The sequence below is a fragment of the Erigeron canadensis genome, chromosome 6 (assembly GCF_010389155.1).
Source record: "Erigeron canadensis isolate Cc75 chromosome 6, C_canadensis_v1, whole genome shotgun sequence".
NCBI classification, from domain to species: domain Eukaryota; kingdom Viridiplantae; phylum Streptophyta; class Magnoliopsida; order Asterales; family Asteraceae; genus Erigeron; species Erigeron canadensis.
The window spans coordinates 24,216,299-24,239,612 of record NC_057766.1 but is presented as its reverse complement, the minus strand read 5'-3'; the positions used below and the strand labels follow the sequence as shown (position 1 = coordinate 24,239,612).

Sequence of the window (23,314 nt, the reverse complement as noted above, 5' to 3'; positions counted from 1 at the left end):
ATAATGATAATTAGTTAAGCACTATGTTAAATTTGTGGACTTTTAATGCATCAAAATGATGTTTTTTAAGTGTTCTCACTGTTCTCATTTTAAAACTGTTCTTATTTAATTGTCCCCTATATATATATATATGTTTATTATTGTATTCAAATTCTCTTTTGTATATATAAATATGTATGAAAAGTTAACATAACAACTATTTGCATGTTAATGGTATTATAGTTATTAGAAATTCTGTTGTCCTTCCCATTATAATTTAGTGGTTAAGTACCAGCCTTACATGCTAGAGGTCTTGAGTTCGAGACATAGGAAAGACATCTAAGGGATTTTCACAAATAAAGTCCTTCAGTGAAGCAGGTTTGAGTCCTGCAGATGGGGTATGGTTTTACCCTAATTAAATGTCATGCCTTCGGGCGGTTTAGTTGGGGGTTTCTCCTCCTATTAGGTATTGAGGGTGAGGGGACTTTCTAGTGCGGACCCGGTTAAGACAACGTAAGTTAGATCCCCTGTTGTGAGCAAAAAATCCGTACCTTTCAAAAAAAAAATAGAAATTATGCTATTCTATTTAACATAAACGAGATACGTTACCCGGACGTTGCCCCGGAAGATATTATATTTTTTGTGTTCCGTACTATGTAAAAATTATTACATGCTTTTAGAAACATTATATAGCTCAAAACCTGAATTGATATTGATTTTTTAATGAGTAAGCAATTATAAATTAGAAAAAAAATCAACAGTATAATTAATATATTATATAAATTCTAAAAGATAATAAGTATGAAAGTAGAATATTTAAATAAAAAAACAAATTAATAATAAACATAATTAAAGCTAATTGGCTAAATCATTGAAAATAGAAAGTGAAAAAAAAAATAATCCACAATAATAAAACATCAACTGAAATAACATTGAAACTAATAAATATTACAAACAAATTTTTCGGAGATGGTTAGGTGTATATTTCAAATATACACCCTACTATTATGTGTATATATACTATGTAATAGTTCATTTGTAATAAAATGAGATAATCTTAAAAATGTTACAAACTTAAAATATAATAATATGCAATTAAAATAAGTGATCGTTTGTAAACAAATTGGAAGCAATTTAAAAGATCAAAGCATAATTTGTAAGTCCAAAATTAAGAATATAAGATGGGTCTAAAAGAAAATGAAGTAGCCCATTAAAAAAATAAAAACGGGCCCAGAAAAATAAAATAGCCCGTTACTATTTTTTTCACGCATTTTCGTACCTTTGTTTTTAATATATATATTAATTTGTTTTTGACAATGAATTACTTTTACTATTAAAAAACTAGTTTGAGCTATTCTCACTTTCTCAGGAACCCAAAGTCTTGTTATCAATAAAAATTCCAACCAAATTTTTAAGTGGGTTAGTCATTGGTTTGTATTAGAATGAGTCAAAGAAAATTTATACCCTATGTTTTACATTCGATTATTTTTCTCGTTTAAGGTTTCACATTCGAGTCTCGGTACAGTAGTATTCTTTTCCTCGTGGGTTTAAACGAGGATATACTTTTCGGAGAAGGGGTTGTTTTAACACGAACCCGATTAATGTCAAATTTTGAGGTAATTCATTTTTATTAAAAAAACAAAAAAAATTAAAACCCCATAAAAATAAGAGAGAAAAAGAAACATTTGATGTGGGGTTGGTTGGGAAATACTCGTACTAAATAAATAGAGCCAAAGAAAAAATTCATGTTGCCGGCGATATGACAAGTGATCAACTACCGGACCTCACCGCCACCGTCACCGTCACCACCACCCTCTTATAACCTCTTACCACCACTACTAAACATTCCATTCACAACCCTCTTTTTTTACATTCCTTTCAGGTCAGATTTCCACCCCCCCTTTTTTTTCCATCACTTTCTATTATTAGTAATTTCTTATCAAAATGTGATAGTACTATGTTTCATTTCACACAATTGTTATTACTATTATTATAATTATTGACATGCATTCATGTTTTATAATTTTGTTAGTCTTTCTTAATCATTAGCCAATATGTTTTTGTTCTGTTTGAGATATATTTGGATTTTTCTTAAAAATGTTAATTACTGTATGAAGGAATAAAATCTGTAATTTTTAAATATGGCAAGTAACAGATTCCATTTATAAGATTAATTTTTAGCTTTAGATCATTTAAGGGGAACAAATTTTACCAAAATGTAAATGACGTTTACCGGATTCTCATTGTATGTAACTTACAACGGGTAAAATGGTGATCGCGCCATTTTACCTGTTATAGAAGTGTATCTACATACATTGGTAACGGTTCAACGGAATAAAATTTTGTTACATTAGATGGTAAATTATATATAGTAATTTTAAAGGGTAAAAATATTCCTTGTTGCGGAATAGTTGTCAACTAGACAAAAACATACGGTTTTTAAATAAAAGTGTAATTATTGCAGTTTGTTATTCGTGAAATGACAATTTACCTTTTCCATTTGTTTATTAAGTAGGGGTTATATAGGAAAGTTAACCAATTGTGCATCTGCATTTTTGGAAATGAACATATTTTTAGTTTTGTTGAACTTTGTAACCAAAATGATTCTGTTTGCAGAATAATGGAGGGACTTCCAATTACGGAATATCTCATTGACGTGGGATCGGATATGGATGACAAGTCAAGCGGAAGGGGACCTACGGATGATCAATGCTTCCTCTTGTATTTCATCATGGGTACTTATTTTGGACCTGACGTGAAGGGAGAAACACAAAAGTCGGTTTTCCAAAGACGTGCAGAGGGTCTTCCGCCATATACTCCTGACGACCTAGCTAGTTCTTGTATGAAAAAAGTGGAAGTAGAAAGAATTTACTACTACATCCTTAGAAAAGCTGATCAATCTGCTGTATTAAAGTTGGCTTTTCTGAGAAAATTTTTTCACGGGAACCTCTCGACCTCTACTAGAACTCCAACTCTACCGTTCCCACAATTTGATGATCTTTTTCCACCTCATTTGCATCCTCATTCGATCTTCAAAGGTCAGTATGAAGCCATTAATAATATTGTATTCATTAGTGACCCCAAAACGCTTTATATTGGACCAGAATATCTTGAACGGTTTAAGAGGTTGACTAAATTAGAAGATGTCTGTTTGGATAAAGCTGCTGCGAGATGTCATACTACTGTTGATGGAAAGGTTTTATATAATATAGATGTGCAGGAGATCGAATATCATAAATCTTCCAGTTGGCCTGAAGAAGAAATGGCAGCCAATGGTGACCCATATAGCGATACACCACATATACGTAATATACTTGGAGGTAGTACTCTAATATCTGGTTGTGTGACAAACAATGGTGCACCAACATTGTGTGGTTCAAGTGATCGTTTGTCGTCTGGAATGAAAGCGAGTGCGTTGGCTGAACTTAAGTCAGATATGATATTTATTCCTACTCCTCCAAGTAGGGAAGAGTGGGCTAATATTTTAAATGCTACTAAAAGTGGATGTGGATTGACTGGAAGTGCTACAATGGGTCATATTGGTCCAAATATAGGAAACATTGACATCGGGGAATGCGAAGACTCCTACCTATTTCGTGTCTCTCTTCCTGGAGTCAAAAGGGATGAACGTAAGCTCTTTTGTTTGTACTCGTTGATTGTAAAAAATATGCTATGCGTCAATTTCTCATATAGATCACTATATTGTTGAACAATCTAGCTTTACATATGACCGGATTTTCCGTAACCTGTGATTGATTTTATCCACCAAATAAAATCACGACTCTTTAGGTGATATGCGAACAAAATGTTTTTTCCATACACAAAAGGTACAAGCATCATAACGCATCCTAATGTGTCATGCACAAGTAGGTGATGCATGTTTGTGTGTATGGACAAAATATTTTGTGCACATATCACCTCTCTTTAACTAACCACCCAAACCCGCTTTGATAACCCATAACTAGTTCACTGCCATTAAGTTGACTTGTTATTAACTTCTTCAATATATGCAAATTAGAGGTATTCGGTCCATTTACCTGTAAATGGGCTGATTAGGATTTTTTGGTCAAACGGGATAAGCTCAAAAATCACATCAGATAGGAAATGGGTCGCACACATGAGAAGTCATTTGCAGTTTATCCAAATGCATACAATATAATCATTTAAATTTCTTTATGAAAGTAGTTCTATTATATTCTCTTGAAGTGCTAACAGCTCTTTGTTTGTCTGCCCAACGTCACACAGCTTGTTATGACGTGGACAAAAATTACTTAGCTTGACTTCTTATCCACCCTGCCTAACCCGCCCATTTTGCCATCTCTACTACAAATACATGAATGTGATTGCTATTACACAGCATTGTATTACTTGCGAACTTCTCCTCTATTATCCGCATCTATCTTTATATATAAGAGTTGCAGCTCAAACATCAATTTTGTGGGTGCAGGAGAATTCAGCTGTGAAGTTGAAGATGATGGCAAAGTTTCCATTAGGGGAGTAACTGTGACTGGTGAGAAAACAGTTAGTAGATTTGAGCAAGTATTTGAGATGCAGTCTCAGAAACTTTGTCCTCCAGGTCACTTTTCCATTTCATTTAAGCTGCCAGGTCCGGTCGATCCTCATCAATTTTCTGGGAGTTTTGGGACTGATGGGATTCTAGAGGGAATAGTGATGAAAGCCCGTAGAAAGGGGAAAAGATGATGAAGTTATTCTATGTTAATGCATATACTGGGATGTTTAGGCGTTGCATCAGGCTTCTTAGTAGGATTTGTTTTTTTTTCTTCTAGTTAGATATGTTTAACTGCTTTTGATGATCGGGTTAGGTCTTCCTTTGCCTTCTTAAACATCATCTACCTGTCCTGTAAATGCAGTTTCTGAATGTAAATACATTAGAGACACGACTTACTACTTCATGTAGTTATGTTATTTCTTCAAAATGACCAAAATCTAGAATATATACACCTTATTGATTAGTCTTTTATCCATGGTACTGATAGTTCTCTGTTTACTACCTTATGTGACCTTCATTCAAGTATAATGATCAATGGATAATGTTGTTAATCAAGGTTCCCTTTTTGACACGCTTCCAATGAAGAAGACATAGCAACACTTAGATTGTTGTTGGAATATCCAAACCATGACCCCAAGCTATTTGATCAATCGATTTTGTTCAGTCTATCGAAACAAACTTTAAATCCATGGAGCATATGCTAGCTTGACTTTCATTATATTGGTATTCCCATGTCTTGATTCAGTGTTACCATAATCATGATACATTGCTGGATAAAACATGCCAAGAACTTTCAAAGTATTAAAATGCAAACTGTATTTCAAAGATTAACAGTTATATTTGAAAAGGATCTAAATATTGTTTAAGTTATGAAGTTCCTTTAAACAGAAAATGTAGATACTCCAACTACTTTCTATATCTTCAGTTGAAATATACATTTCATGTTTAAAGGTACTTCTATTATTTAGTTTTCTGCTTGTTAGTTCTCGTATGGTGTTTTGGTAGGGGCTTGTGTGCTGTTTAAGCTTAACACACTTTTTCTCGAGTACATGGTTTGGCGCTTATATCAACGCAAAACCGAAACTGAAAATGTAAATTTCAGACATGTTACATATGTCAATACACACAAGTTGAAAACACACTTTTTTCTTGAAATGGACTAGGCAATAGTCGATACACAATAAATAAAACCAAAGGAGTGCTGCAACTGTGGAAGAAGCAAGAAAAGAGTATCATGATATCTTAGAATATGTCACAAATCATTAAGTATAATCAAAAGAAGACAATAGGAGCAAGAAAGGGAATCGAACTCATGAATAAGTATCATTATATTGATACCAACACTGAGCTACTGTTCATATAACCACTTATCATGGCAAAGATCATACAGACATCAATTAACCTCCCATAGATTACAAATAGTAGCAAGCATAATGGAAAGACGTTTACTTGGCAAAAATGTTTGAAGTACATATGTAAAACAGATTAGAACTTAACACAGATGCATAAATATACCAAACAGATTAGAGCTCATGCTCCTGCATTACATCACAATCTACATAAGAATGTGCACCCAGTCAAGATTAACTCAATGAAGCCAAAAGTAGTGCATCAAACACGCCAATTGTAGATACACAAAGCTAAAAGAACGACGAATAACTTATATATTCTCAAAATCAAACAAAAAAGCATTTGCAGAATCACAAATACAGCCGTAATAACCCCATATGATACTCTGTCTAATTTCCTCTCTTCCAAAGAAAATAACAAAACTGACAAGTTGCAGTAAGTCCAACTGATCATCACTTGTAAAAACAAATTTAAATCGATTCGCGCTCAAACAATCCGAATTTCTCTTATATCCTCATTATCACCAAGACTATAAAAACACATTTGTATCAAAATTCAAGAAACTAACTACAAGCTAAAACCAAATATGAAAACGAAAAACCGACTTAAGCCCTATATTTCCTTGAGCTTCAGTCAAACCGACTCCATTCATATTGCAAAGCAGAACCAGTTAATCCTCACTTCACAACCAAAAACCTAATTGTTGCTTATACTCATATATCAAAAACATCACCAAAATAGTAAACACTAAACGCATTGTATCAAAATTCAAGAAACTAACTTTATACTATACCAGATACCAAAACACAAAACCGACTTAAACCCTTTATTCCATTACTTAATCTTGCTATATCTAGCAACCCGTTTCGGCTTAAACCTTTTAACAAGCTTGTCGAGATGATCTTTCTTGTTAAAAACCAACCCGACAATCAAACCGCCACAACAAAACCCGAAAACCCATTCAGAAACACACCCATTTCTCACCAAAACCATAAACATGGAAACACACATTCCCCCTAAAACCAAAACATCATTTCTCAATTTCTTCAAATCTCCACTCAAAACCACCCCCAAAACACATAAAAACCCTAAAACCCAAAATTGGGACTTTTTATTAACCCTTTTTCTTCTACCGCCGCCGCCGTCGAATCCACCCCACCGGAACCCATTCCAACCACCGCCGGAACTTCCGCCGTCGCCCGTGCCGGAAAATCCAATTTCACGGATGACAGAGTTGAATGGAGCAGGGAAGACGTGGTGGAGATTGGACGCGGCGAAACGGGCGAATTGGATGAGGGTTTTGCGGGATCTTTGTGACCCGAAAAGGGGTTTGCTTTTAGCGCATGTGATTATGGATTTACGGTGGGCGGTGGTTGATTTGGGGAAATGGGTTGAAATTTTGAAGTTAATTTTGGGGGTGACTGTGAAGGAAATTTGAGGAAATTGGAAAGTGTGGATCATATTTTTTTTGTGTGTGTTTAAGGACCGTTACTATATTGGTTTTGTGAGTGTTGAAATGGTGGTGGGCATGACAAGGTTTTGGAAATGAAAGGTGTAATTTCAAAGTGAAAAGGCGGACTGCTTGCCAGTTACACATATTCTTTTCGTGGTTGTATATTTTTCCATATATTTATATTTAAAATTTTATAATTGTGATTGTAATTACTTTGTAGTATATAATTTAGAGGTGTTTATTTGTTTTAAGAACAACATTGTCTGTTTGTGTTTTTAGCACAAATATAATTAAATGACGACAAAAAGTATTTGTATGAATCGATTAAATGTGGTTTTCTGTTTATTTAACGCGCCCCGTATCCCGACCAGCATTTTTAGTATTTTGACTAGGCAGATTTTGCAGCGAGAGTCGCTGCAAAAACCCATACCACGTCAGCATTCCACTAAGCCGCTTTAAATGGTTTGACCGACTGTTACTCCACTTATTGCAGCGAGGGTCGCTGCAATAAGTTAAACCGGAGCGCCTTCGAATAAAAACCGATCCACCCATCTATTCCATCATTTTCCTTCCTCCACCCATCCATTCCATCATTTTCTTACACTTTTTCTTCCGATTTTGTTTAACAAAATTTAACAAATCCATCCACCAAAACACCTCCGGCTACTAACAATCCAGTCCCCTTAGTATAACAATCCGGGTATCACGAAGTGTCGGGATCATCACCCCCGCCAGCCACCACGGGGCAGTACCGCCAGCCGCCGTCCACCGCCACCCATCACCGGGCAGTACCGCTAGTGTCGGGATTATCCTCCCCAAAATTCCGGCCGGTCGTCCTCCCCCAAATTTTCCGGCCATTTCAAATTCTGGTATGTATTTTATGCTTTTCCCAATATCCCAACCATTATTTTTTAGTATCTAGACCACTACTAGTTTTTGCAGCGACTCTCGCTGCAAAAAGTGAAAAAATGCGGGCCTCCATGGTATGTTAGTATAGTTTTTGTATATATATTAGTTTTGTTAATTTGTTAGGATTATTAGTTGTTTATAGGATTTTAATAGGTTTGTTAGTATATTGGTATGTTATTATTAGTTTTGTTAGTTTTGTTAATTAGTTAGTTTTGTTAGAATATTGGTATGTTAGTATAGTTTTTGTATATTTATTAGTTTTGTTAGTTTGTTAGGATTATTAGTTGTTTATAGGATTTTAATAGGTTTGTTAGTATAGTTAGTTTTGATTTGTTGATAATTTAGTGATTTGTTAGGAGCCACTAATTTGTTTTGTTAGTGATTTGTTAGAATATATATCATTAAATGCAAAATTACGTAGATTAAAATTTGTTAAAAAATTGATTAAAATAAATAGGCAAGATTATGTAAAAATTTTGATTAAATAAACTACTTAAGACGTAATATAATTTAGTTCAACAAAAATATAGATAAAAATTAATTATAAAAATTAAGTTCAAAAGTATGACGTATAAAAAATTAAGTTAAAAAGTTAATATATTGATTTGTTAGAATATTTTAGTCATTAGTGTTAGGTGTTTTACTTTTTGGTTAGAATATTGACAAATTAAAAATGACGTAGATTAAAATTTGTTAAAAAATTGATTAAAATAAATAGCCAAGATTATGTTAAAAATATATGTATTTTGAACTAAATATACAAAATTATGTAAAAATTTGAATTAAAAATTTTGATTAAATAAACTACCTAAGACGTATTAAAAATTACTATAAAGTTAAATTTAAAAGTATAAAAGTAAATTTATATTGTATAAACGGAGTTCTAAAAATTTATTATCAAGTAAAAAAAGATATATATAAAAGTAATAAAATTTGTGATAATTTTGTTATATGATTTGTATTTTGCAAAAAACGTATAATATGATTTGTATTTTGCAGTATAGATGGCGACTTACCATGGCGGTGATGGCGGCAATGAAGACCCACGTCGACCATGGTGGAAGATTACATGGGGCTGCAAAGGCAGCGGCGGTAAGAAATTTGGTTTTTTTATAATTTAATATTTTTTTACTAACTTGTCTTTTTAGAATTTGGTTCTTTATAATTCATATTTTAATTTAATATTTTTTTACTAACTTGGTTTTTTAATTTTTGCTAGCTCCACGAAAGGGAAAGGGGAGGGGGCCCTGTCAGAATTTAAATCTGGAGGCCGAGTTCGTGAAAAAAGGCCGTCTGTCGATCGACTTTGACACCAGCAACTTAAAAACGTGGCAGGTGATCGACCCAAATTCTTCTATGTATAAGAGCCTCATTGGCACATTGGTCCACCACATCCCTCAGACATACGACTCCTGGGACCATGTGCCTGCTGAAAGAAAGGAGTTTATCATCCCGACTCTGAACGTAAAATATTATTAATTTTTAACTTCTTCTTTGATGTTTGTATCAATTTTTAATTTCGCTAACTTTTACTTTTATAAATTGCAGACTCGGTTCAAATTGGACCACTTTATTCAGATTCCTAACCCCGAGGATCCTATCAGGCGGGGTTCAGGCTGTGTGTTGATAGGGACTGCTCAGATCAGTATCGGCTCCGAAAGAGCCAGTTCAAGAGAGCCCACTTTTCCAAAAAGGGGGGCCTGGATGCAGTTCCCCAGTTGAAACAAGCTGTTCCTCCAGAGGGTATGTCACAGGAGGACTGGAGAGCTTTGTTGGGGTATTACCAGAGGGAGGACCGGGTGAAGCAATCGGCGAGAAACAGCACGAACAGGGGCAAGCAAGTTCTTGCAGGGACCCATGGTCGTAAGTCTTACTCTCAGTACGTCCACCAGGAGAAGGTTAGTTATGAATTATATATGTATTAAATATATATACTTGTGTTTAAAAGTATAAATTTAATAATGTATATTTCTTATAATATATATGTATTAAATATAAATACTTGTGTTTAAAAGTATAAATTAAAGAATGTATATGTCTTATGATAAATTGATGTGTTTACAGGTTGAAAAAAACCAAGACGTGGACTTGGTGGATTTGTTCGAGATTAAGCACAAGAAGAAGAAGGATAAACAATGGGAACACCCGATGGCTGAAGAAATACATGTATGCGTCTCTCTTTAGGATTTTATATTTTTTAGTATTAAATGTTAATTAATCAACCTTATGTATAATGTAAAGTTTTTTACAGTCTCAGCTCAAGAAGAAGAAGGAGGAGGCTGAACAGGACCCCGTTCCAACACCAGATCCTGACATTGTCATGGATGTACGGGGACCTCGGTCGGGGCATCGTCGAGGCATAGGGTGGGTCATCAGGCAGATGGGTACCGAGGCGTATGACTATACGCATCTTACCCAGGGACAGCCACGCGCATCATTCGACTTGAACAATGACCCACCTCAGCCTAGCCAGACGTCCTCCTTATTTGAGGAATTATTTAACTATTCTAGTTATGCACAAGCTCCTTTTCCTCCTCAGCCGTCCCAGCAGTTGCCCACAGCCCCTCAATACTCAGCCGGATCGTATCATGTCAATTTGGATGACGATGATGATGATGATGAGAGCGATGATGCTCATCATTAGTATTTTGTGGTTATAAACAATATATTTTTTATCGTATGAATTACGTTTGTGGTGTATATGTGTTTATCTTTTCGGATGTGCTGGTGATGATGGTCATAATAAACGAAAAAAACGTAAAAAAAATATGCCTAATCTATATAAATAAATACGTCAACTATTATTAGTAATAGAATACGTCAACGATATCTAGTACTTATAAAAACAAAAACATCAAAGATAGCTATAGAATACGTCAACTATTATTAGTAATCATTATAACAAATATAAGTAAAAAAATACATCAACGATATCTAGTACTTATAATAACTATTATTACATACGTTAAAGAGTTACAAACAAACAATTATATGATATAAATAAACTATTCAAGGATCTCATATCTCGTAGGTGCCTTATTAGCTTGAATGTGTCTGTGGTACTCAGCCAAACGGTCTCTGTACTTCGGATGTGTTACCCAGGCCTGCGATGCAGGTTTATCATGTTCCCAAGCTGAGGTGTAAGGCATTGGGCAGTCCTTATCTAAAAAAACCGTAACAAAATGTGTCGACCCCGATACCAGGGCAATGCATATCGGGTCATCTACGTATAGCTCGCTTGGCCCCTTCCAAAAAGGAAAACATGTGATGTTCTCCTTTAAACTTAAACAGATAATTATTACCCCCAACGCATTAGATAGAAGCATAGCGCAATATGGATTCATCATCCAGTAATCGTGTGGGCGACCATTTGGATAAGACATTGATAGCAAAGTGTGTATGTGTTTAGCGTCACCAACGAATGCACCCTCATAGTATCCGTGCCTGGACTCATACTCCTCTAGCATTAGTTTGCGAATCCACTCGAATTTTTGCTCGTTTTCACCCAAAGCAACAGCCAGTGCCCCAAAACCCACAGTTACCATCAGACTGTACATTTTTTATATTGACAACGTATCTTTGAAAGAACTTAGGGAGCTGGCCTAAGTAATGACTCATGTCAAACGATGTTGACTCACTCGGGAAAAAGTTGTGTGTAAACGGTTCAGGGTTGTTCTGCGGATTTTGTGTATTCTGTGTAATGGGTGTCGAGAATAATTGATCAACAAAGCTATATGTTTCTTCTTGCGTTTGGTTATTCTGGTCCCCGAAATAACTTTGTGTGTCTGCGAAACGTGAATCGCTACCCACATACGAACTATGTCTGCCACTTTGTCCCCAGTATAGTTTGTTATAAGGTTCGCCAAAGGAATCTGTATTTCCCGGGATGTTAAACTCGTAACCCACATACCCACTCTGCCTACCACTTTGACCCCATAATACTTTGTTATATGGTTCGTCTACATTGTCTGGCACGTTCATTGATAGGCCCACATAATTACTTTGTCTCCCAATTTGACCCCATTCGGGCTGGCTTTGAGCCCAACTTGAACTGGTTCCCACATGATCATTGTGCCTCCCACTTTGAGGTGATTGTGGTTGGCTTTCAGTTTCATTGAAGAAACGTGATGGTGTTTCTGCGAAAAAAGAACTGGTGCCCACATGATCACTCTGTCTCTGACTTTCAGGTGATTGTGGTTGACTTTCCATTTCTTCGAAAAAACGTGATTGTGTGCTCACGTATTCACTGTGTCTCGCATATTGGCCTTCTCCAAATGCACATAACGGCTGCAAAAATTGATCGGAGAACTCCCCCAAGGACTGGGTTTCCTGAAAAATCGGTCGGGAAAATTGAACCGACATGGATTTTTGAAGACCGGAGGGTGCTGTGTTTGTCGCTGGTCTGTTATGTTCGGGCGCCTGCAAAAATCGGTCTGTTTGTCGCTGGATTTTTGAACCGACATACTTGAGGTATATTTTTCTTTGACCCGATTGGTCTTCCACGTTTATTTTTAATAACAGAAGGGTCCTTGATTTTCGTTCTCCCCGGATAGACGATGTCTTTTAATTTAGAAATCCAGTTTTTGCAATTTGACTTCGGTTGATCCTTAAACTGGCCTTTAACATCCTCTAGTAATTCGTTGATAGCTTCGTCATCGTCAGAGTCTTTTCGATGATCGTTGTCCGGAAGGCATGTCGACGGTGTCAGGTCTAGCTTTCTCCAAAAGTCATTTATTTTATGCACCTCAACACGTTTGTCTACATTTTTGACGAAAAATAATTACAATATTTGTGCATTTACCAAAAAAAAAAAAATCAATTGCCTATATTTCAATAAACTTACTGCAATGCATGTACGCAGCTAGACGGCAGGCACATGGAAGGCCACAACTAATCCACACCTTACACCCGCACTTTCTCAAGTCTTTTCCGATCTCATTTTTTAATCGTTTAATTTCATCAACCATTATATCAAGAGCTGTCATAGATACAACACAAAGCAGGTCTTTCAAACATGGGTAGTTGTGTTTACCAGCTCTACAAATCCTGCTTTCCTCCAGTTGGCCCTTGATTTCTGTATCTTGTCCGAGGAGGATATCATTAACACATTGAATTATTCTTTGAAATGTACATCTCCCCTGCAACTCGGACTTGAGGAGTGAATGCTCAGCCTCAACTCTGTTGGTAGTGTAGTTACGGTAGTTGAGGTGCTGATCGACCCAAAAGCACACAAACTTTTCCTTGTACGGGGAAAGCCACTCCTTCTGCAGGTACTTGTAAACCTCTGTCAATTTAACATTTGATTAGCTTGTGGGTATATGTGATTTACCAAAAATTAGAAAATAAAAAACTTCAAAAGCACTTCACTTACTGTCTAAACGGGGACCCATCTTCTCTTTTAAATATGATAAATTGTTGGTGTACTCTTCTAGTGTGCGGGACTTGTAAAGTTTTTTCCACCATCCGTAAAAAGGCCTCAATTTCCCTTCCCCTTTTAACGATGGCATGCTAAATTTGTCTATGTTCCTCCATATGTGCACTCTACACAGTAAATGGTATGCTTCAAGCATAACGGTTTTGCATGCTTTCATTAGCGCCAGATCCCGGTCCGTGAGTACCACGCGCACAACAAAGCCTTCACCTAACGTCGACTTCAAACACTCCAACACCCATCTATAATTATGCTCTTGTTCGCTTATGATAAACGCATATGATATGCGAAAGGTCCTGTTTGTTGGAGTGACACCAACGATCTCGACCAACGACATGTTGTACATATTAGTTTTGTACGTGGCGTCTATTTGGATAACATAAGGAAATGCACGCCACAACTTAAAATGATGTCGGATGTATAAAAAACAGATTCTCCAACCGACCAGATACACTGTTTGTTGTATGATAATACAAGTAATTATGCTCCTTAAGCAAACTGAATATAACCTGTTTCGTTTGAACAATATGGCGTACATATGTCGTTTCAGATACTCTATCATAGTAAATAAATAAAAAGATATGTAAATTTGATATAATATACCTGCATTGGAGTGTTCCCATGTTTTTCGGCCGCCTTCTTCCGCATAGCTTTTTGGAAATTGTAAATGTCATCACTGCGGGTCAAGTTTCCTGGAAAATTTTCTTTCAATAGCTTTAACATCTTACGGGGCGTAGTACCGCGATGATATTCTTCTTCCAGAAATAATCTCTCCTCTTCAGTCAACCTTCTTGCGTACGCGTAACCCTCCAGATTCTCAGCTGGATAGTGATTATGTGTGTCGTCTAAAACGGTTATCCTCCAACCATCATCAGTCAAACGACCGATTAATCTAAAGGGGCACTGACATTTAAGTGTCTTTTTAACGAGCCCGCCTATCCTATCATCCATTTTCCCAGAAAGATTACAGACTATCGTCACTTTATTTTTTACACCAGCTAAGTTGGAATTTGTTCGTCGTTTGATTAACACATAACCAAGCTGCAATCCTGTACTTTTGGCCCAGTTGAACAATTCTTCGTGTGAATCGAACACCTAAATTAGTTTTTTTTTTTTAAAATTATCATTAAATTGTATACTTATAAATATCTAACATTTTAAATATGCAATAAATATAACAACGAAACACAAATTAAATAGTACTAAAATATAAATATTTTAATGATATTTGCCAAAATTAGTTTTTTTTTTTAAAAAATTATCATTAATTTGTATACTTATAAATATCTAACATTTTAAAATTGCAATAAATTTAACAACGAAACACAAATTAAATAGTACTAAAATATAAATATTTTAATGATATTTGCATAAATTAGTTTTTTTTAAAAAAAATTATCATTAATTTGTATACTAATAAATATATAACATTTTAAAATTGCAATATCTAACATTTTAAAATTGCAATAAATTTAACATCCTAACACAAATTAAATAGTACTAAAATATAAATATTTTAATGATATTTGCCTAAATTAGTTTTTTTTTTAAAATTATCATTAATTTGTATACTAATAAATATCTAACATTTTAAATATGCAATATCTAACATTTTAAAATTGCAATAAATTTAAGAACGAAACACAAATTAAATAGTACTAAAATATAAATATTTTAATGATATTTGTCTAAATTAGTTTTTTTTAAAAAGGCTTCTGGTAACCCGACCACCTTTTTGGTAACCCAAATTATCATTAATTTGTATACTAATAAATATCTAACATTTTAAATATGCAATAAATTTAACAACAAAACACAAATTAAATACTACTAAAATATAAACTAATAATGATATTTGCCTAAATTAGTTTTTTTTTTAAAAATTAACAAGGATACCTGATCGGTGTGGAAAACTCTAGCGTCGTAGTCAAAATGAGAGGCCGCCTCTGGTATCTCAAATTCTTCATCAGGTTCTTCTAAGTGAAGCTCAAAACCTTCCGCACCCATTTCGCCCCATATACTTTCAAAATCCATCTGAAATTATGATAAACTATAATAATAATACTAAAGATCTACAATTTATAGTATATTAAAAATCTAATGTATATCTATATATCTATATCTATATATATAAATGAAAACAATAACATATATATATATATATTGAAAATTGAAAGAACTGAAATAGAACTGAAAGAACTATAACTATAATAATTATGAGAAAATAGAAAGAACTGAAAGAACAAATAGAAAGAACTGAAAACGATTGTGAGAAAATGACGCTACGAGTTTCCATATATAGAACCGCCGTACACTGTGGACTTAATGGTCCACAGTGGACTTAATGGTCCACAGTGTACGGTTACGTACAATGACTTTTTGCAGCAACCCTCGCTGCAAAAAGTGTGGTCATTTTACTAAAAAACTGGTCGGGTCACCAGACGCCTTATTTAATCTTAAACAAGCAGAGACTTACTAAGTCAATGACTCACAGTCTTATACTCTTATACATAAAGTGGTAAAGATCCAAGTTTACTTATGAGATCAAAGGTACAAGTCTTGAGTCTTGACAGACAATTTGTGGGGATTATATGGAATTGGAGCTATATGGTGTGTTTGGGTCACATTATCACAATACATTTACGCACCACTTCTAAGAAATCTTTTTTAAATGTTATGTGATCCGAAGCAAGACAATCACATAACGTTTTTGTTTCATTAATTTTACCTTTGTAATTGTTGGAAGACACAAATGACCAAATACATCTCATGCTAGGTCTTTTTATTGATTGTGTTAAAGGTAGTTATTAAAATTCACATGAGTTTTTGAATGTTCTATACCTTATTAAGAACTTTTTTCCCTGTCAATCAATAATTTATTAGAAAAACTAAATGATTTGTTAGAAAAGTTAAATCTAGAAAACCAAATAAAATGATATGAACAAAAGAAAAATTGACAAACAATGTTTTTTTATGTTCACTTTATTCGTGTGTTGAAAGTTACTTTATACTTGCATCTTATTTAATCATCACGGGTCAAGAGTTTTTTTCAAGTTTAACAATTCACTGTTTCAAACAAAAAGTGCAAGTTAAAAAAAAAAACCAAAAAAGAAAATATGTGAGATGAGGTACGAAGTGAACATCGTGAAAACTACAAGGACCATTGCTGCACGTTTTATTCTGAATGAAATATAAAGGGAGGCTTGAGTTTTCTGCTAGGGTTTCCTTCCGAACTCAAAAGAAGACTGTGAGGCTTTTTCTTCTTCCTTTTTTTTTTTGATTATTATATACAAACAGAAAAAGCTTCATCATCATCATAACAATGGCTACCGGTTCGTATATTTCTCAATTTTTATATTTTTTATATTTTATATATATTGTGTGAATGTTATACTGAAAAAAATTTGATTTTAATTTGTATACATATATCTGTGTGTAAATTTTGATATGTTATTAAATCAGCAGGAGCACCATCACGTTCGTTTTTGCAAGTGGCGGCGACGGAAGAGTCTGTTGCTCCGCCACTAAGAGTCGTTCAGATCGAAGGACTGGTAACTGTCTCCCCTCGCCTTTCGTTGATTTTACGCGTAATTGAATTTATGTCGATGTTGTCGTTATATAGGCTAAATTTGAGTAGATGAAATAATTTACGGCACGAAAGTTGTATACTTACATTGCACGTTGTTATACTCCTCAATGAAGCTGGTGTTGATTAGGTGCATTACTAGAGATATCCAATTTTGATAATAGATAGGATAAAATAAAAAATTTGAGCAAAATTAAGACGAGGAAAACTAGTTTACCACATTTTTGTAATGGCCTTGTGCGTATGTTTTTTGCTATTTTAAAAATGTAGGCATCGTTTTACTTCAGATGTTGAACTAAAACCCTTTTTGGTCAGATTTATGGCTTATTGTAGGTTGTTGTAACCTCTTTTACCATTCTTTAGGTTTAAGACTAGCATGGCTAGTTCTTGAACGGCAGTTTTTGGTGACAACTGGTGGTTTTAGCAGTCACTGGTGGTGGTTAGGGGGTTTGTGTAAGAGAGTTGGAGAGGTAATGTGGCACATCCCTATTGGCGGCCCTTTTTTAGAACGGGTGGCGATAATTATCTGTACTTCATAGTATGTAGGTAGATATAAATAGTTATATTCAGTTCCCATTATATGTAGGTTACTACTCTCACTTTGACTAGTTTGATTAATAACAGCTAGATTACCTGCTACATCTGCCAAAAAGGCGCCTAGTCATAAAGCAGAAAAGATATAGGGCCTGATATTAGTGAATTTTAGTTTTTGCTATATTTTTACAAACAATTAAACATGCAATAGTAGGAAGATATTAAATAACTAGTGACAATTTGGCCATGCTACATGGCTGACTCTAGCTGATTTTTTACTTTGTTTTATAATGAAGTAAAAGAATGCTGGAAGTTTGTATAGTGATTGTAAGATAGGATGCTTGAATCTTTTCATTTTTTTGCCAAATGATATCTTGAACAGGTTATATTGAAGATCATTAAACACTGCACAGAATTTTCACCCGCTCTCGTGACTGGTCAACTTCTTGGGTTAGATGTTGGTAGTGTTCTTGAAGTCACCAACTGCTTCCCCTTTCCGGTATGTAATGCTCTGATTGTTTTCTTTCTCTTCTGACAATAATTTTCAATCTCTTAAAAGTGATTCTTTGATCACCGTCAATTCTGACCAATAAAATAAACAGATCCGTGAGGAAGACGAGGAGATTGAGGCAGAGGGTGCTAACTATCAGCTTGAGATGATGAGATGCCTAAGGGAAGTCAACGTTGACAATAACACTGTCGGATGGTAAGTTCGTAGTCGTCATTTATGTTAAATAAGTTTGTACATTTTTGCTCAGAAAAGAACACTTGCGTATTTGCTCAGAAAAAGAACACTTGTGAAATATCTATGTTATATTACACTTGTGTAATATGTTTCTTTAATTCTTCATTTTTTAGTCTTGCTAAGTTATGTAGGCTGAATTTGTTATTAAAACCTTCCCAGGTACCAATCGACTTTGTTAGGCTCTTTTCAGACAGTGGAACTGATTGAGACTTTCATGAATTACCAGGTAAGACAATTTTTCAGCTGTGTTTTTCCTTTTTGGCCGTGCCTGAAAAATGATTAATATATGCATTTACATACAACTCCTATATATTGTTGCAGGAGAATATTAAACGATGTGTGTGCATCATTTATGATCCTTCTAAGTCCAACCAAGGTGTCCTGGCTTTGAAGGCTTTGAAACTTTCTGATTCTTTCATGGAGCTTTACCGCAACAATGAGTTCAATGGAGAAAAGTAAAGTCTCCCCTTTTGTGTTGTTATGTATTTGTATTAATTTGGAAGTCTAGCTTTACTTTGCTCCTTTATTTTGTGTTTTAGGTTACGGGAGAAAAATCTGTCATGGGTGGATATCTTTGAAGAGATTCCTGTACGTTTCTCATGCAATTTTTCTAGTTTTTTTGTACATATTTTTACTTTAATATTAACTTATGAAACTTTAGGCTCTCAAGTTTATAATATCACATATATCTATTGCTATCTGTTTTCTTGATAATTTCTGCATTTTAACAGATCAAGGTTTCAAACTCGGCCCTTGTCAGTGCATTTATGACTGAGTTGGAAGCTGATTCACCCGTCACTCAGGTATGTTATAGTCTATTTTAGGGAGGTTTTAATTTCTTCACTACCAGACATTGTATAAACAAAGTGTAATTTTATTTTATTTTTTTCTATGGTAGTCTGATTACGATAGACTACAATTATCAACAAATCCCTTCATGGAAAGGAACATGGAATTTCTGATTGAATGCATGGATGATCTCTCAGTGGAACAACAAAAGGTTTTTTCCCCTCTTTTTATAAGTTGGTGACTGTACGTCTTGTGTATGTAATGGTAACTACAATGACATTATCATTTTTTGTGTTTCAGTTCCAATATTATTACCGTAATCTGTCACGCCAGCAAGCACAACAGCAAGCATGGCTTCAAAAGCGAAGGTACATGCATATGCATGTGTATTATTAAGAATTAAACTATTGAGGTCATCTGGATTGTGTTATACATTCACTTAATGGAGGATTAATTTCTTTTACAGATACTTTAGAATGGAGTCATATTAAAATTTACATGTGTATAGATAAATTATTATCTATACATGAATTACTATGGGTAAGGGTTTTGAGAATGGATTTCTAGGCTGGGATCAGGAATGAGAATGTATCTAGGTTGGCCATTATTGAAGGGTTTAGAGGCTACCTAATTTGTGGGTTTGATATCTTTTTTCTAATCTAAGCCCACTAATTCTACATTGTTAGGGTTGAAGTAGAGCTGGCATATCATGTCCGGCACGACACTACACGACATGAACACGATAAGACACGACCCTGTTAAGACCAAACACGAACACGACACGATAACGAATTAGTATCATGATAATTGTTAATTCTTTCCACTATATCTTTGTAGATATTTGTTAATTTTGTTTATTTATAAGGCTTTATAGGCTGGATTCTCTCTATACTCAAATGGGTAGATAACAGAGGCTTGAAAGAGTTCTAATTATCTAACTGTCTAAGGCAGAGCACACGCTCAGCCAAATTGAAAAGCATCAAAGTTACATGTAAAAGTATATACCAAGTATCATACACAATGTATTCCCAGCCATGATCAGTAGGTTCCTGTCTTGTCGGTGTTTATAGATAAGGATTAATATTAGAATTCAAGGTCAGTTACAGTTATTGTTAGTTTAGTATAAATAGGGTCGCAACCTTTTATTCTTCTTATTATACTTAATATGATACAAAAAAATAGAGGGCGATATTATGTTTGGCTTCTGTAGAGTTGATCAGAAGCCATATATCTTCATTCTTTAATTACTATCACTCGATAAATCGCATCTGGTCTCTATCAACTTATCTCCTTCATTTCCATACCCATATACCAATACTACTCAAGGATAAATCGAGGATTTTGAGCTATATTTTGTTGGCTATTTGTTAATATTTTGGCTTTTGATGTTTGTTGACTAGGGCTGAAAATATGGCACGCAAAGCTGCCGGAGAGGAACCTTTGCCCGAGGAGGATCCTTCAAACCCCATCTTCAAACCTGTTCCTGAACCACCACGATTGGATAGCTTTTTGATAACAAATCAAGTTTCCAACTACTGCAATCAAATTAACAGGTATTTTGTTGCAGAATAAGTTTTAGTGTTTGAGTTTTTTTGCAAGATGAATTAGATTGTCACCTGCATATTGGTGCTATTGGTGGTCTTGATAATTAGACCTGGAATGTTTTACCCATTTTCTTTTTAAGAAAGTCAAATTTGGGTCGAGTTTTATCTCAGTTGGGTCAGGTAAAAAATATAGAAGTTATAAGGTTAAAGTCGATGGGTTGAAAGCGATCTAAGTGATAATAATGCATCAAATTCTTTAATCCTTTGTTATAATCTCCATGTTTATTTGAATGCATCTCAAACGTCTTTATTGGTAATGCAGTGTTGCAGGTCAGAGTTTCAGCAGGTTGTATTTGATGAAGGCATTACATGAAAACTAAAGATGTGCTGAGGCCATGAAATATTTTCTATAGCTATCAAATTGGTTATGAACCACATATGTTGGCTGGTTGTATCTTTTATTTTTGCTTGCTTTTTATTGGTAAGAGGATTGGTATGGTAGGAGAATTTTGATGTAAAGACTAATTTCAAGAGTTTCATTATAATCTATTTTGTGCTGTTTTGGTAATCTTGATCATAAGTAACAGATTTTATGAGTACATATATAAGGTATGATGAGTTTAACGATAGCAATCTTTATAGTCAATAGCTTGTTGGTGAGGTCTTTGTACATTGGGGTTTCCCATCCGGGTCTTCACATTTGTGGGGGTAGGGTGACGAGGTATATTTGAGATATATTTGGAAGTCTTGGTAGGGGTTTCATTTTAGTCATTCGAGTAGTATGATACTTGGTCATTCAAAAAAATAAATACCGAGCAACATTTGTAAATTAACAGTGATCGATCTACTAGTACATATTAGAGATTATATGTGTCAGTGTTTTCATAAGGTCGAATTATGGCTTTGCTGCTTCTGTACTCATTGTTCAAGTACCAACTAGAAGTTGAAAAATAGATCTTAAATGGAACCAGCATTACAAATTCTTCTGATTTAAAAAGTATTTCAAAAGCTTAGGACTGGAATGTAGTGAAGGTCAATGTGGCAAAACATTAATGATGACATTTCTGCAGCCAATTAGGACCAAATTAAGTCAAATAGTAGAAGAAAACTGGGACACTGCACACCAAAACACACAGTAACTTGCAATATATACAAAGATTTCTTTTTAAAGCCTATAGATATTCATTAGATACACATACAAAGATGGATTCAGTGTCAAGAAATGATCATGAGAAGAAGCCTCATGTGGTACAGAAAAGGAATTGTTCCACTTGAAGGTTAGATTTTTTCGTAAATTATCTATCATGTTTTTGTTTCTTTGTTCATTTGAACAGCAAATACTCACATTTATCGATTGAGACTTGGTTGGTCGGCTACATTTGATACCCACTAGAAGGCCAATAGGTAAAATATCATGTTTAAATGAACTAGAACTAATTTTGCAGATGAAAGTTATTTGACAAATGGAAATCTTGATATGAAAATTGATTGGATTCCTGGAATGGAAGCAATTCGTTTGAAAGATCTACCTAGATCAATTCGAGCCACAAAACTAGACGACCCTGCGTATAAATACCTTCTAGATACTGCTAAGGCTACTGAAAATGTTTCACATATGATCATTCATACTTTTGATGAACTAGAGGCTAGACTCGTACAAGAGCTCAAATCACTCTTTCCTAATATCTACACCGTCGGGCCCTGCAGTTACTTTTGAATCAGATTACCAAAAAAGAAGCAGCCAATAATCTAAATTTCGTTGGATATAGTTTATTCAAGGAAGAACCCGAGTGTATGCAGTGGCTCCAGTCAAAAAAGGCAAACTCTGTAGTGTATGTCAACTTTGGAAGTCTAGCAGTAATGTCCTTGCAAGATTTGATAGAATTTGGTTGGGGACTTGTTAACAGCAACCATGAATTTTTATGGATTATAAGGGCGGATTTGTTTAATGGGAAGCCTGCTATTTTGCCTCAAGAGCTCGAGGAAGCAATGAAGAAGAAAGGATATATAGCAAGCTGGTGTTCACAGGAAGAGGTCCTGAACCATGAATCAGTTGGCGGGTTCTTGACTCATGGAGGGTGGGGTTCTATTATTGAAAGCTTGTCTGCTGGTGTGCCAATGATATGTTGTCCGTTCTCGGGAGACCAAAGGACTAATTGTAGACAAATGTGTAAGGAATGGGAGGTTGGTATGGAGATTGGAAGGAATGTGAAGAGGGATGAAGTAGAAAAGATTGTGAGGATTTTGATGGAGGGATTTGAGGGTAAAAGAATGAGAAATAAAGCATTGGAGTGGAAGAAAATGGCTGAAATGGCTAGTAGTTCTAATGGATCATCTTGTTTGGATTTAGAGAAACTTGTTAATGTAATTACAGGATATAACCTAATTGATTAATGAATATGTCAAAATATAACGATCTATAATCATCAGTTTGAATCAAAACAAAAATATTATATATTTGTTTTTCAATAGAGTTATATCTTG

General features: G+C 34.7%; 2 protein-coding genes and 1 pseudogene across 3 annotated transcripts; all 3 read left to right on the top strand.

Moving 5' to 3' along the window:
- Nucleotides 1–1,776: 1,776 nt before the first annotated feature.
- LOC122605497 (increased DNA methylation 2-like) lies at nucleotides 1,777–4,952 on the top strand. The gene is made up of 3 exons (XM_043778451.1): nucleotides 1,777–1,861; nucleotides 2,596–3,608; nucleotides 4,427–4,952. The coding sequence occupies exons 2-3, from the start codon at nucleotides 2,600–2,602 to the stop codon at nucleotides 4,678–4,680; spliced, it is 1,263 nt and encodes a 420-aa protein (XP_043634386.1). The 5' UTR covers nucleotides 1,777–1,861; nucleotides 2,596–2,599; the 3' UTR covers nucleotides 4,681–4,952.
- Nucleotides 4,953–16,906: 11,954 nt separating this feature from the next.
- LOC122603341 (eukaryotic translation initiation factor 3 subunit H) lies at nucleotides 16,907–21,398 on the top strand. 2 transcript variants are annotated; one of them, XM_043776016.1, is made up of 12 exons: nucleotides 16,907–16,964; nucleotides 17,098–17,183; nucleotides 18,135–18,251; nucleotides 18,355–18,458; nucleotides 18,657–18,723; nucleotides 18,819–18,952; nucleotides 19,037–19,085; nucleotides 19,229–19,300; nucleotides 19,396–19,497; nucleotides 19,587–19,654; nucleotides 20,687–20,839; nucleotides 21,153–21,398. In XM_043776016.1, exons 1-12 carry the CDS (start codon nucleotides 16,955–16,957, stop codon nucleotides 21,208–21,210), a joined length of 1,020 nt encoding a protein of 339 aa, XP_043631951.1. In that variant the 5' UTR covers nucleotides 16,907–16,954; the 3' UTR covers nucleotides 21,211–21,398. The 2 variants fall into 2 exon arrangements, with proteins under 2 accessions (XP_043631951.1, XP_043631950.1); XM_043776015.1 differs by having other exon boundaries at nucleotides 16,917–16,964; nucleotides 17,095–17,183.
- A 654-nt stretch (nucleotides 21,399–22,052) lies between these two features.
- On the top strand, nucleotides 22,053–23,224 carry LOC122604503 (annotated as a pseudogene).
- The last annotated feature ends 90 nt before the right edge of the window (nucleotides 23,225–23,314 follow it).